The sequence below is a fragment of the Podarcis vaucheri genome, assembly GCF_965113315.1.
Source record: "Podarcis vaucheri genome assembly, chromosome: 11".
In the NCBI taxonomy this organism is placed as follows: Eukaryota; Metazoa; Chordata; class Lepidosauria; order Squamata; family Lacertidae; genus Podarcis; species Podarcis vaucheri.
In genome coordinates, this window is record NC_138749.1 from 14822761 (window position 1) to 14836631 (window position 13871).

Genomic DNA, 13871 nt, shown 5'->3' on the forward strand with positions numbered 1-13871 from the left:
TGGAGCCTCAGCTTCACGATCTGTCCTTCCAGTGAGCACTCAGGGCTGATTTCCTTCAGAATGGATAGGTTTGATCTTCTTGCAGTCCATGGGACTCTCAAGAGTCTCCTCCAGGACCATAATTCAAACTGGTAGTTGGGCATTTGATCTGATCCAACAAGGCTTTCTTATGGTATATTCATAGAATTGCAGAATTGTAGAGTTGGAAGGGACCCCGTAAGTCATCTAGTCCAACCCCCTGAAATGCAGGAATCTCAGCTGAAGCATCCATGACAGACAGCCATCCAAGCTCTGCTTGAAAACCTCCAAGGAAGGGGAGTCCATAACCTCCCGAGGGAATACGTTCCACAGTCAAGCAGCTTTTATTAAACTCTCACTGTCATTTTATCCAATTAAATCTTATCTAATTAAACTTCTCTTAAGAAGCAGAAACTGGTGGCTGGATCTGGTGCGTAAACTTGTCATTGCCACGTGTAAAATAAACAAAAACGAAAATAGATGTGATGAGACGCTCAACGGCTTGTTACAAGCTCTTAGATTTGTGTAGTTTGCAGAGGAGAGCGATATGGCTGACAAACACCCCTTTGCCTCTCCGGCGAGTTCCCAGAAGTCCCTTCACTGCGAGGAGGTGAAAGGGGAAATTGACAAGAGGGTTGAAGCCTCTTGTCAGTTTCACCTCTACAGCCTTAAGCTTCCAAGATTGTCAGTTTCACTGCTGCTCTTTGAAATCTTTCTGGCAGGTTCTGTGGAAATCTTGCTCGAGTTCAGAGAATTACCTGCAAAGGCTGCAAACCGAAGTGGTGAAACTGATGAGCTTTCTCCATCACCGCTATCGCCAGAGAGGCTCCTTCATTATAGGGGGTTTCAATCCCCCCCCCCATTCTGTAGAAGTTTTGCCTTTTGTCAATTTCACCATTACTGTGAAGAGTCTTCGGCAGGCTCCCTGCGGAGGTGTGTGTGTGTGTAAGGGGGACTTGTCACTTTCACAGCTGCACTTTTCAGCCTTTTGCGTGAGGAATAGATAACATGCAGTGAGTGATGAACTTGCCGGGGCAGGTGGATGCATGCATGAACAGTTAAGCATGCAGGGAGGGGGAAACACCCACTGTTTGGGATGGAGGAGGAACGTACGCATGCAGATAAATTGTTAGAAAACAGGAACTGGCCATGCAATGTGCAGCTGAGGTCAGGAGCAGAGCATTGGGTTTCTTGTTAAACGGCTTAGAGGTTTTGCTAAAATCACGCAGTACAGTGGTACCTTGGTTCTCAAATGCCTTGGTACTCAAACAACTTGGAACCCAAACACTGCAAACCTGCTTTGAGTGTTATGCTTGCGATTTGAGTGTTACGTTGAGGTCTGCTTGTTTTTGCTATTTATTTTGCGTTTTTGTTTTTTGTAGCTCTTTTTATTTTGTTTTTGTGACTGTGTGGAACCCAGTTCAGGTACTGGGTGACTGCAGTACATTGTTTATTGCTTTCATTTAATGGATCAATGGTCTCATTAGATGGTAAAAAATTCATGTTAAATTGCTGTTTTAGGGGTTGTTTTAAAAGTCTGGAATGTATTAATCCATTTTGCATTACTTTCTGTGGGAAAGCGCTCCTTGGTTTTGGAACACTTTGGTTTTGGAATGGACTTCCAGAAAGAATTAAGTTTGAGACCCAAGGTACCACTGTATACAAATTTTGTTAAGTATATATGTATAAATAAATAAATGCGTAGAATGGAAGCAAAGAGGCTCTACAATGCAGACTGGAGAAACACAGCTTTGTGAAAATTCTAGGGGCTGGTTTAGGTTCCAGATACTGGTTTGGGAAGAACTGCTGAAGCTGAAGCTTTAAATACTGTCAAGCTCTACACTTTCCTACCCTGCTTGGATTTTAAACATGGCCCCTTGGCTACAATCTATCAGCTTCCTACGAGGCAGGACTTGAGAAGGGCAGGAACAGAGAGGATTTTCAAGGCTCCATCATAACCTTGACGGAGACCATCACAACATTTCTGTACAGGATACATTGAAATTCATCAAACAAAATATGGCTAGGAGAATCTGATGATGCATTGTCTTCTTCTCCCCGCTCCAACCTACCACTGGAGACCAGCTTGGTTTCCCATACAGTGTGAGCCCTTTCTCCGCCTGAAAATGTGTTTTGCTTGGTGGTGGAAACAGAGATTGAAATTGACCTCCGCTACTTAGCCCCCGCAAATGGGATTGGTATTGAAATCAGTCTAATTTGGCACAAGTTGAATGCGGCTTGCACTCTAGCGTTGTCTGCTTTCATCATCCTCACTTCCTTGGCAGACCAAGGAAGGATGCACATGCTGTTGACTAGCAAGGTGAGGCTTTGAAGAGGTACAGGTTGATGGCCAAAGACAGCCTATTGTTCTAGGGGCTGAACTGAGCATCAAAGGAGCAGATCTTAAAAATGTGTGCACAGAATCAACAAAGAGTTACGTATCCCATTTAGTGCCAAACATAAATCTCTGGGGGTATTTAAGAGGCGTGTGTTTGTGCGTGCTAATTCATTATTTACTGTCTCAAAGTGGCACTGGTAATTTTAACAATGAATTCAACAACTGCCCTGTGATCTTGCATTCCAAAGTGGGGGGAAAGGAGAAACCCTGTTACGGTTATAATCTGATTTCACACTTTACCTGTGAGCTCAATGGGGCCTCGACTTCTGAGTGGACATATATGGGAATGTGCTGTAAGTCTTCTTTAGACTTCCCAATGTAGATTGGCTCTGTGGGAGACAATGCTTTTCAATGTTTTATTTCTGCGAAGGGAGTCCTGCAAACACCTGTTTATCAACACATGTCCAAAAAAGGTGGGCAACTGTCCGCGCCTTTGTCTTTTTCATACACGTATCTGTTTCTCTTGGGTGAATTAATTTATCCCTTCTCTTGGGATCCTTGATAGACTTGGACACAGTTTGTACAAGTGCTACTATCACGTAAAACCACATGGATAACCCAACAGATGCATGCTGGTTCCTAATGTTTTTTTAAAAAAAGCATGGGAAAATGCAATTAACTGCTCAGCATATTTTTCAAAAATACGTTATACATATTGTTTCGGAGTGTTTCGCATTTAATTATACTTTTTTTTTAAAAAAGGAATCATATAGTAATCTTAAATCATTCACATTTCAAGTTTGCTGTTTGCTTGCTTTCAAATGCCACAACTCTTCTCCTATCCAAGATACCCAGGTTATGTTTTGCGCAAACTCTTTGCAGAGTACTGCACAAGCCAGAGAAATAACTATTGCATGTTTTATTGCAGGGAAATTTGCCTAAGTACTCTCACAACTCTCTGATGGTTCAGGCCCTGAAGACTAACTTAACAGACCCAGATGTCCATGTGCTCTTCTTTGATGTAGAAGCTCTGATTATTCAACTGCTAACTGAAGAAGCCTCCAGGCCTAATACAGCCCTTATTTCCCCAGAGAATTTGCAGAAAGCATCTGGTAGTTCTGACAAAGGGAGCTCCTTCCTGGCTGGCAAACGAGCAGCGGTCCTGTTCCAGCAGGTCAAAGAAACAATCAAAGAGAACATAAAAGAACATCTCCTTGATGAGGATGAGGACGACGAAGAAGCCAAGAGGAGAGAAGACAGCGATCCCGAGTACCGGTCCAGCAAATCTAAGCCCTTAACCCTCTTAGAATACAATCTAACCATGGACACAGCCAAGTTGTTTATGTCATGCCTTCATGCTTGGGGCTTGAACGGTGTTCTAGATGAGCTTTGCAGCGACCGCTTGGGGATGCTGAGACCACACTGCTCTGTCTCTTTTGGCTTGCTCTCAAGAGGAGGCCACATGTCGCTGATGCTTCCCGGATACAATCAGCCCATAGGCAAGATGCCCTCTGTTGATGCGGAGGTAGGAAAGTCTGTATCTCCCACGGAGGGACATATCAGAGGAACATACGGCATATCACGCGCAGTAACTACTCAGCACCTCCTCTCCATTATCTCCTTGGCTAACACCTTGATGAGCATGACGAACGCAACATTCATTGGTGATCATATGAAGAAGGGACCAGTCAGGTACCTGTAGAAAAAAATAAACAAACCTATTTAATTTACCTCTTTCATCCTTTGCTGTCTCGCTCTGAACCACCTTTCTTTAGTACACAGTTGTGCATTCTTTATTGCTAGATCATTGTTTTGTTGAATTTCACCCTAGATCAGGGTTTCCCAGACTTGGGTCTCCAGCTGTTTTTGGTCTGCAATTCGCATCACCCCTGACAACTGGTACTGCTAGCTAGGGATGATGGGAGTTGTAGTCCAAAAACAGCTGGAAACCCAAGTCTGGGAAACCTTGGCCTACATAAACCCAGAGCCAGATTGCTTTTCCTATTCTTTCTTATATCCTGTATTGTTATTCCAACTTGGCTGAAAGTAGTGAAGTTCTTGGTATTTGTACCTGGACACCATTTTGGTGAGGTTTCTGTCAAATGATTAAAATGTTTTATTACATTTCAAATAGGCGAAAGTTACGTTGTGAAGGAGGTGGTTCATAAAATGATGTTTGGTTTGTTGTTGCCGCTGTCTAGATTCAGTACAGGTTACAGCACTTGACAACTATTTGTCTGGTTTTAAAAATAAAACTTCATGGATAAAATAGAAGCTAAGAAGAAATTTATATAAGAATTAAGGTAAGCCTCTCCATCTTCCTTGACCACCATATCCACAGAAGATACTAAACCAGCCATTGGAAGGAAAGAAGGGAACAATAATTTCCAGAAAATAAAAGGGATAGAGGATACCTAGGGTATTGAAAGAAGAGAGGCTGAGAAAGACAATGAATTGGGTAAAAAGGGTACCGAGATCTGTGCATGTTTAACAGAAGATGCAACCCATTCTTAAGCTATTCTTATGTGGCACTAAACCCAAATATTATATGGTGTGCACTATTTTCTGATTTTACATACCCAATTCTTGATTTTTTTTATTTGTAGACCACCTAGACCAGGGACTCCTGAGCTTGCTAGAGTGAAGACTCCTGCTCCAGTTGCCAGTCCGACAGCTCAGGGGCTGATTAAACAAGGTAACCCCTTGAGATAATGGAGATATCACTCAGACTGTGAAATTGTCTTAATGATACGTTCTTTTCTCTCTTTTTTTCTGAGTGATTAAATTAAGCTGAAATGTCTGATAATTGCAAAGGATGGTCTGACAATTGCAGGTGTTTTATGAAACTGAAGGTTCCTGTGTGCATATGATCTTTTGAGTTCATAGCAGCAACATTTTTCAGGTACCCCGTGCTGACAGCCAAGCACCTTGCTGGAGGTTAAGGTGGTGGTCATATGTATCTGATCCACCATTCTTTGAACTCACCCTGGATTCATCTCCTGGCTGTTCATCACCAGGGACTGATATGAAACCTGCAGTTGCCATGAGCCTTGCAGTCCAGTTTTGCAATCTGTTCCTAAACTGACGGATCAGCATAATTACAACTCAGGTTAATCCCGGCAGTTGTTCTGAGGGAGGGAATCTCTAGATCCACTCTGTTTGACTCTCTTTAATGCTTGGCATTACTGATCCTGTATATCTTCGGTATTCAGAGGTGGATAGATTAACCTGCGTGTGACTCAAGGGAGCCCACAAAAGGGCATGGCTCAAATAATATCTGGGCTCTTGGGGGCAGTATTCAGCTACCACATCCCATCAGTGCAAGGATGTCTGCTTGCACAGTGGGACTTCCCTGACCTCTCCTCTCCTCATGTGTGCCTCACCTCCTCCACAAAGCTGCTCCAAAAGGGTTGGGGGAACCCCCTAAGACATATTTAGAGGACACATGGGAAAGGAGAGGGGAACAAAGTTCTGTTGTGCAAGCAGAAATCTTTCTGTCGGATTCCACATTCTCCTTACTTTCTTTGTGGAAAAAGAAACGTGTGTCCATTGACATCTGGGCAAAAAAGGGTATCACCTTTCTGTAACACCTTTGTTGCTCTCTCTTTGTGCCACACATAGTCTTGTTAACAGTGCAGTATAAATTTGTTTTCCCGACTGGATCCCACGGTCTTCTATATGACTCTTGCAGTGGAAGCCTTTTGTAGTCCCATGACTTTGGCTTAACCAAAGGGCATCACGGCAGAACTGGGGCTGCAACTGTTCGTAATTTCTAGAACTTCCTCTAGTAAACTTTTCTTCCCTGATGAGTAGATCATTACACTTATTAAAATGTGTTGATTTCTTGAAGGTAGTTAATCCATTAAGAAAAGCACCCTGTGCTTCCTATATGTCTTAATAGCGCTGTACCTAAGACAGAGGGATCTCCTGCCTAGCATCTGATCCTCTTCTCATGGCCGCTATATTTAAAACATGATAAATCAAGCACATTGCCTTATGTTAAACTCAAGTGTAGATGCCCCCATTGGATGTCAAGGAGGTAAATGACTATACAACTTTTAGAAGGCATCTGAAGGCAGCCCCGTATCAGGAGGATTTTAATGTTTGATGATTTTATATATGTTGGAAACTGCCCAGAGTGGCTGGGGCAACCCAGCCAAATGGTTGGGAAATACATACATACGTACATACATACATACATACATACATACAATTATTAGATAACACCCCCCCCCGGCCGGAAGGTAGCTTGGTTGTGAATGATTTGCAAGAGAAGAAAGTTAGAAATTGAATACAAATCCCCCTGGAAGTCTGTAGAGTAACCCAAAGAAGTGTTCATGAATTCCCCCTCAGTGTTTCTTTTCCTTTTTTGAAATTTAGTGGAGAGATAAAATTTCATTAACTGAAAAAAAACTTTTGCCTCCTTTTAAGCCACATTTAATAGCTGAGCAATCAAGTGAATGAAAGCTTTCAGTCTTGCTTTTGATGGGCAATGAACGGATGTGACAGCAAATATTTCAGTATCTCACTGTATGTGATGCTGTGATGAAGTTTGACTTTTCTGTGCAGTAAAGTGTGTAAATCATTATGGCTGACAGGCATTGGTAGCTGCTAGGCAGCAAAAAGGGCTTCTTCTGATATGGTGAAACTTCCCCTTCCCCTGCTCCTCCCCTCAGCCCCTCCAGAACAGATTTGGGGATGGCACAGGGAACAGGGAAGAAGAATTATGTCAGGCAAGCAGAAGTCCACTAATGTGAGGTTGCATGTCATTTACGTTTTTGATTTTTTAATGTTCACAATGTAGTGTCACCTAAACCATGGTGCACTGGGAGGCCTTTCAATAAAAATAAAATAAAATAAAATAAAATAAAATAATCATTTCTACCCCGCCCATCTGGCTGGGTTTTCCCAGCCACTCTGGGCGGCTTTCAAAAGAACATTAAAAACATTCAAAAGAACATTAAAAACATAAAAAAACTTCCCTAAACAGGGCTGCCTTCAGATGTCTTCTAAAAGTCAGATAGTTGTTTATTTCCTTGACATTTGATGGGAGGGCGTTCCACAGGGTGGGTACCACTACCAAGAAGGCCCTCTGCCTGGTGCCCTGTAACCTCACTTCTCGCAGGGAGGCAACCACCAGAAGGCCCTCGGCGCTGGATCTCAGTGTCTGGGCTGAACGATGGGGGTGGAGACGCTCCTTCAGGTATTACCATCCTCATTGATCATCTGTTAATGTGGTTCATAATGCTATTGTCATATTTATAGTTCATGCTCTCAGATCTACAGTTATTTGCTTACTTCTGCCCTGATAATAAATGGGGGAAAGTTTATCATAAACAGTAACAGCCAGAAGATTTTTATTCATGGAATCGTTAGATTTTTGTTCCACCTTTCTCCTAGCTATCACATTGTAGGTTTTTCTCATCAACCTTCTATCGCTCGACTTGGTGCCTGTGACATGTTGTGCATTTCTGTGAGTTTAACTTTCTTAATTGCAGCGCAGCTAACATGCAATGGACAGGGGCTGAGCACAATCAATTCATGCAGCGTATTTTATCAGATTGCTCGAACGCCCAGTTCTGCTGGCCTACCAAGCCAGCTGTTGTTACTTTCAGTTACACTGATTGATATAAACAATGACAGCCAGAGAGACTGTTCTCTTTCTCCCACCCTCATCACAAAGGAGTGAAGCTTAAATATCGAACAGTAAACTCTGACAATTGGAGTCTGGGTGTATTTTTGGAAAGCTTGTGCCTTTATCAGTTCAAGATCTTTCCCAATCCTGGTTTTCTGTTGTTATTATTTTTTAATTCACACGTAATACATACTCGCTGGTTTACAGCGTTGCGCGTGCCATCGTGATGCATTCGCGTGGAAATCATAGAAGAAGTAATTTTGATGCAGATGTCTTAGAGTGACAAAAGAAGTTCACTGCATGAAAACCAAACATACAATTCAGGAAACAATGCTTAATCTGTTCTGGAGCCTGAGCTCATTGTTGTTCTGCAATGGAATAAAGGAGAGGGATTAATTTGAAGATGCTTGTGCATGACATATGGTAATTCTCTGTGAGAAGGAAGTGTCAGCTAGTGACCTCTAAATCTTAACATTGACCTCTGGTTGTAGAATGGTGTGTGCCATAAGGTCTGCCTGTCCTTTCATATGATAATTTGATTCATGGAGCATTAGCGAAACTATAAAGTTTATGGCTGCCTTTGGACTGCCTTCACATTAAAAAAAATAAGAACCCCACCACAATTCACAAAACGGCCATCGTAAAATGGCAGAAATTTTAATTTGGCAAAAACTATTCTGAGCAATTAACTTTTTAAAGTGGCTTCCTCACTGAAAGAAGTCGACAATACGCACTAAATCAATCTTAGTGTGGGTACTAAAGAGATTAGTTTTCAAGGTGTTTTATTCGGCCGGGCCTTAAAACAATCTGCAGAGGTCAAAACATCCAAAATTAGACTTGTCTTAACTGTAAAGCTTTATTCGTGCAGTTGTGATGTGGATGATAATTTATATCCTGGTTCTTTGAGTTTATAATTACTTGTGATTTTAAGCCGCAATAATGTCATAATGTGGACTTTCTGATAGTACGTGTAACTGTGTAACTGTGACCAGGATTTCCCTACCTAACGTGCTCACTCTGCTGTTTAAAATGGGATTGATGCAAGTTTCTTGATTTAGCATTTCTTGGTGTACAGCCCAAGTAACCAAAGTCTCACCCTGTGTTCTATAATTGACTTGTTTCTCTCTCACTAGAACGCTTCTTGAAGGGTTCTTGTATAGTAATTGCTAATATAGTCCCAGAGAGTTATGGTTCTCCCCCTTTCCCCATTCTTTAGTAATACGTATCGTTTTCTGAAACGTCTGTCTTCATTTTCCTCTTTATTTCTTCTTTCCTGCTCAAGTTGCTCCTGCTGTTTCTGCTAGCACTGAAGCTGATCTCTCTGGCTCTGACCCTGCTCCTTTACATACCTGTTTCTTAGTAAATGAAGGTATTCTCACCTCCGTTTCTATCTACTTGGCCTTTTTCTTTTTCTTTTTCTTTAAACTAACTTGCTCTCTCGTTGTTACATGCCTCTTCTAATCTGCACATTCATTCACTTTCTCAATTTGAAAACAAGCTTCATTTAGCAACCTTTATTTGCAACTAATGATTAGTTTTAATTCATTTTTCTCTGTCTTTAAGTGATGGTTGCACATCACTTAAGCAGCTAGCTTATCTGACTGGAAAAAAGAAATTTATATTTAATGAATTAAGATCTTTAAATTCAATTTGTCCACCCTTTTTCACCTTGTGGGGGAAGGGACAAGGAGAGAACAATTACATATTTTTAATTTTCCGGTGGCTTCAGAAGGAGGATTTAAGCAATTGAATCGCAACTGAAGGGATATTTTGGGTGGCTTAGAGAAAGTTGGCTACCTTGTGGATAACTTTCCTATTGATAAAAATTTGTTTGCTTATAAATAGAGGGTGTTTTTCAGTGACAATATCTAAGGGTTTTGTTACCATTCTTTTATCTGTAAAGGAAAAGGCAAAATCTGAGATCTTGTAAATACTTGTTTTCTAACACAGTCTTGTAATGTGCAGGTAATTTCTTTCTCTCAAAAGATCACCTAGAAAAGATCGTGTTGTTGTTGTTTAAAAAAAGAAATAAAAGTACCCTACAAACAGCAAAAAAATGAAAAAATAAAAGAAATAAAAAAGCAAAGAGCAAAAAACATGAGCAATTAAATCTGCCTAGCCTTGTTAACTTCAGTGGAACTAAGCTGATTTCTAAAAGGAGATGTGTCAGTTTAAATGATTTGTAGATTCTTCTGTTTGTAGGCGTTTTCGTAAGTTCTACTGTTTATGAATTATGGACCAGTTTTCAATTATTTGTATACATTGTTCTCATTCATTGTGCTACTAAATGTATCCAGTTTTTCCTTTACACAAGAAATAGAGACTCTATTCAGCAGGTAACATCTATGTGTCCGATGGCTTAGTTGTCATGCTAAGAGAGAATTGCTTCATTCAGCTCTAAGTAGATACAAGCCTTACTCTAAGTGGTGACTGGAAGAATTCATTAGAAACCAGCAACAATCCAGATTACTTCTGCAGTGATTAGACGTGGTGTATTAAAGTTGTGTCGAAAATTCCCCCTTTTCTAAGTTTGGAGGGTAAAAGTTGTGATTTTTCCAGGTTTGAAATTTCTCCCGAATACGAAGAAAAGAAAGAAACTTCTCCTGAAAATAAAATCTAAATTACAAGCATATGCACCTTGGGGGGTGGGGGTTTTTTTGTTTTTGTTTTGCTGTTTTTCCTTATTAGAGTAGTCACATGGACGATCCTATAGTGACTGGGATGACATCATGATACTATAGCCAATCAGACTTAGCTATGTGATGACATCAGTGAGGGTAATTGGGAATAACATCAAATACAGTGGTGCCTCGCAAGACAAAAAGAATCCGTTCTGTGATTTTCTTCGTCTAGCGGTTTTTTCGTCTTGCGAAGCAAGCCCATTGGCGGATTAGCGCTATTAGCGGCTTTTAGCGACTTATCGGCTGATCGGATCAGCTGATAAGCGGCTTAGCGGCTTAGAAAAAAGGGGGGGAGGAAAAAAAACCAGCAGGAACTCGCAAGACATTGTCGTCTTGCGAAGCAAGCCCATAGGAAATTCGTTTTGCGAAGCATCTCCAAAACGGAAAACTCTTTCGTCTAGCGAGTTTTCCGTCTTGCGAGGCATTCATCTTGCGGGGCACCACTGTAAAGGCAATTCAACTTACTAAGCAAATATTATTGCAAGACGGTGAAAATTTATTTATTTAATAACATTTCTACACCACTTGCTTGTTTCAAAAAAACCCAGCACCCTCAAAGTGCTTTACGTAAATGAAAAGGTGTGCATTTTTCGACACAACAAAAACTAAATAGTTTTGCTTCAGCTCTAGCTATTGGAGCCTGCTAGATGGTGATGCTAACCTAGGTGTACTTTGATTTTTTTTTTAAAAAAATAAAACCTGTGAGAAATTAATTCCTATAGTTAACAGTATGTGTAAAACACCTAGAGTTCTGCACTGACACAGTGGCGATTTCACTGTGAAACCCATTGCTTTCTGTTTATTTTAATGTCCGTATTGGTGAGCATCAAAACCAGCATTTTTACCCATGCTTTTTTGGTATTGTGGTGCTGTTTAGAACTTTGAAAGAGTTTTGTGTGTTTTATGGCTTTTTAAAGCTAGTGTTCGTTCCTCTGTGTATTTGATGGCTGATTGTCCATGTCTGGCTTTATGTATTGGCTGCAATTCTACACCTATCTTATGTTTAAGTTTGATTTTTAGCAGAGATTTAAGAGGAAAAAAATCCTTGGAGCATGTTCATCAAGATTCTCAAAAAATTGGTGCTGATACCTGTCTTGTTTCTTTCTTTCTCCTCCTCCTCCTCCTATTATTATTATTATTATTATTATTATTATTATTATTATTATTATTCATGGATGCAATCCTAAAAAAGAGAGAAAGATGTGCCCCAAGAGAAAACTAATTCTGGTGCTTGGGAATTTGAAATGTATTTGAGCCTTGTTGCTATTGTGCATGGAGGGCAATCTACCACACACCTGAACCAGCAGTACTGCACCTTAATGATTTCCCACTGCTGTTCCTCCATGTAGCCCAGGCACAGGCAAACTCGGCCCTCCAGATGTTTTGGGACTACAATTCCCATCATCCCTGACCACTGGTCCTGTTAGCTAGGGATCATGGGAGTTGTAGTCTCAGAACATCTGGAGGACCAAGTTTGCCTATGCCTGATGTAGCCCTTGGAGAAGGACCATAAAACACTGGCTCACGTGCAACTTTCCCTACAGCCAAAACAGGAGTTGGTTTAGAGCATCCATGTTAGTCTTTCATAGCTGCTAACGTATTCCCATCCCTTCCCTCTGCTTCCTCCCCCCCCCCTGTTGTGCATGGTAGCACATTCACCCTTTCCTCCTACCGCACAGGATATGTCACTTCCTGCCAACTGATTTTGCTAGAGGGCGCCAGGGCACCTCTGGCCTCAGGGCAGGATTGTGGCTGCTGTTCTCATGCACTGTCCTTATCACGTTGTGATAAATCTCTAGCATGAAAAACAAATTCATTGGTTTTATATTTTATGTGGAAGAGGATGCTTGTGAAAGCATGAGTCTCATACCCAGTCTGACTAAACGTCCTGCACTGGTTGGTTTAAACATGTTATCTCTTGTCCATCTGTCTGTCTGTCTCTCGCACATGCATACATGTATGCACACACTCTTCAAATCAGTCAATAATTGGATACGACGTGTTCGGTCCAAAGAACTTTGAGTAGAAGGAAAATAATTGCCCAAGAATTTATGCAGCACTGACTGTATTTCACTGATGTTTTCATGCTTCCTCTTGTGCAACAGGTTGTGCAAGCAGGGAAACATTAGTGAAATTAATTTTTCTCACTGATTGCTAGAGAATGGAGTGTAAAATTACCTTCCTATGACTCAAAGACACTTTCAGCGTGTTAGAAGAGCATCTTTACACCCAGTCTTCCATCAGACCAGCAAACAAGCTTAAGCTTTGATGTGATGTTGGATCATGCCCCTCATGGGGAGATTAGGAGGAAGAAGGGAAGAAATGCTATCCTCCTGATGGCCCTTCACATAGCTATTTTGTCAATTGCCCTAGCTTTCTTTCTAATCTCAGTAAAGGAGGGTCCTTAGGTTAGACTTGCAGGCATGGCCCTCCAGCTGTTTTGGGACTACAATTCCCATCATCCCTGAACACTGGTCCTGTTAGCTAGGGATGATGGGAGTTGTAGTCCAAAAACAGCTGGAGTGCCAAGTTTGGTTGTGCCTCAGTTAGAGCGATTACAAATGCATAGTTATAGAAGGATAATTATCAGGTGGGAGTAAGCCCCTCTGAACCCAGTAGACTTATTTCTGAGAGGGGTTGTGTAGGATTTCACTGTTAATCCCCCAATGTAACTCTGAACTAGGATGAGCTTATATACCCGGAAGCTGTGCTTTCTGAAATCCGAAGTTATGAAGTGTAGGGAACAAATGGCAGAGACAACAAAATAAAGCAGTGAATAATTCAAATGTAGATGATAGGAGCTTCAAATAATGTCAGTAATCAGGAAGAGAGGTTAGCGTGCGCATATACCGATAACGTATCAGTTTTAAGTTAAGCTATTCAGTACAACTGCATTCCTGTTGCTTAAGATGCAGTATATTTTTAAAAGGGGTCATTGTGGGCAAGCAGGTCATGATAACTTCAGAATTGACAAACGTAGTTGTGGATGCTAATAAATCTAGTGGCATTTGATGATGGCTGTTTTCGTAATGCTTTGCCTGTGTCTTCAACAGGATGGAGTCAACTTGCCGCTATGCATTGTGTTATGCTTCCTGACCTGTTGGGCCTGGATAAATTTAGACCACCTCTCCTTGAAATGTTAGCTCGTAGATGGCAAGATCGATGCTTGGAGGTACTGTTTTTTATTGAAGGCGGCAGT

The 13871-nt window shown here is 41.3% G+C and overlaps 1 protein-coding gene across 5 annotated transcripts in view; it reads left to right on the forward strand.

Annotated features, from left to right (window-relative positions):
- The window catches only part of WDR7 (WD repeat domain 7), a 228882-nt gene that overhangs the window by 41703 nt on the left and 173308 nt on the right, over window positions 1–13871 (forward strand). For 3 of the 5 annotated variants that reach the window (XM_082241763.1, XM_082241764.1, XM_082241767.1), the window contains 4 exons: window positions 3285–4048; window positions 4963–5051; window positions 9274–9360; window positions 13726–13844. In XM_082241763.1, coding sequence (XP_082097889.1) covers window positions 3285–4048; window positions 4963–5051; window positions 9274–9360; window positions 13726–13844 — 1059 coding nt within the window. The remainder of the gene's footprint in view (window positions 1–3284; window positions 4049–4962; window positions 5052–9273; window positions 9361–13725; window positions 13845–13871) is intronic. The other 2 variants (XM_082241765.1, XM_082241766.1) reach the window with 1 other exon arrangement.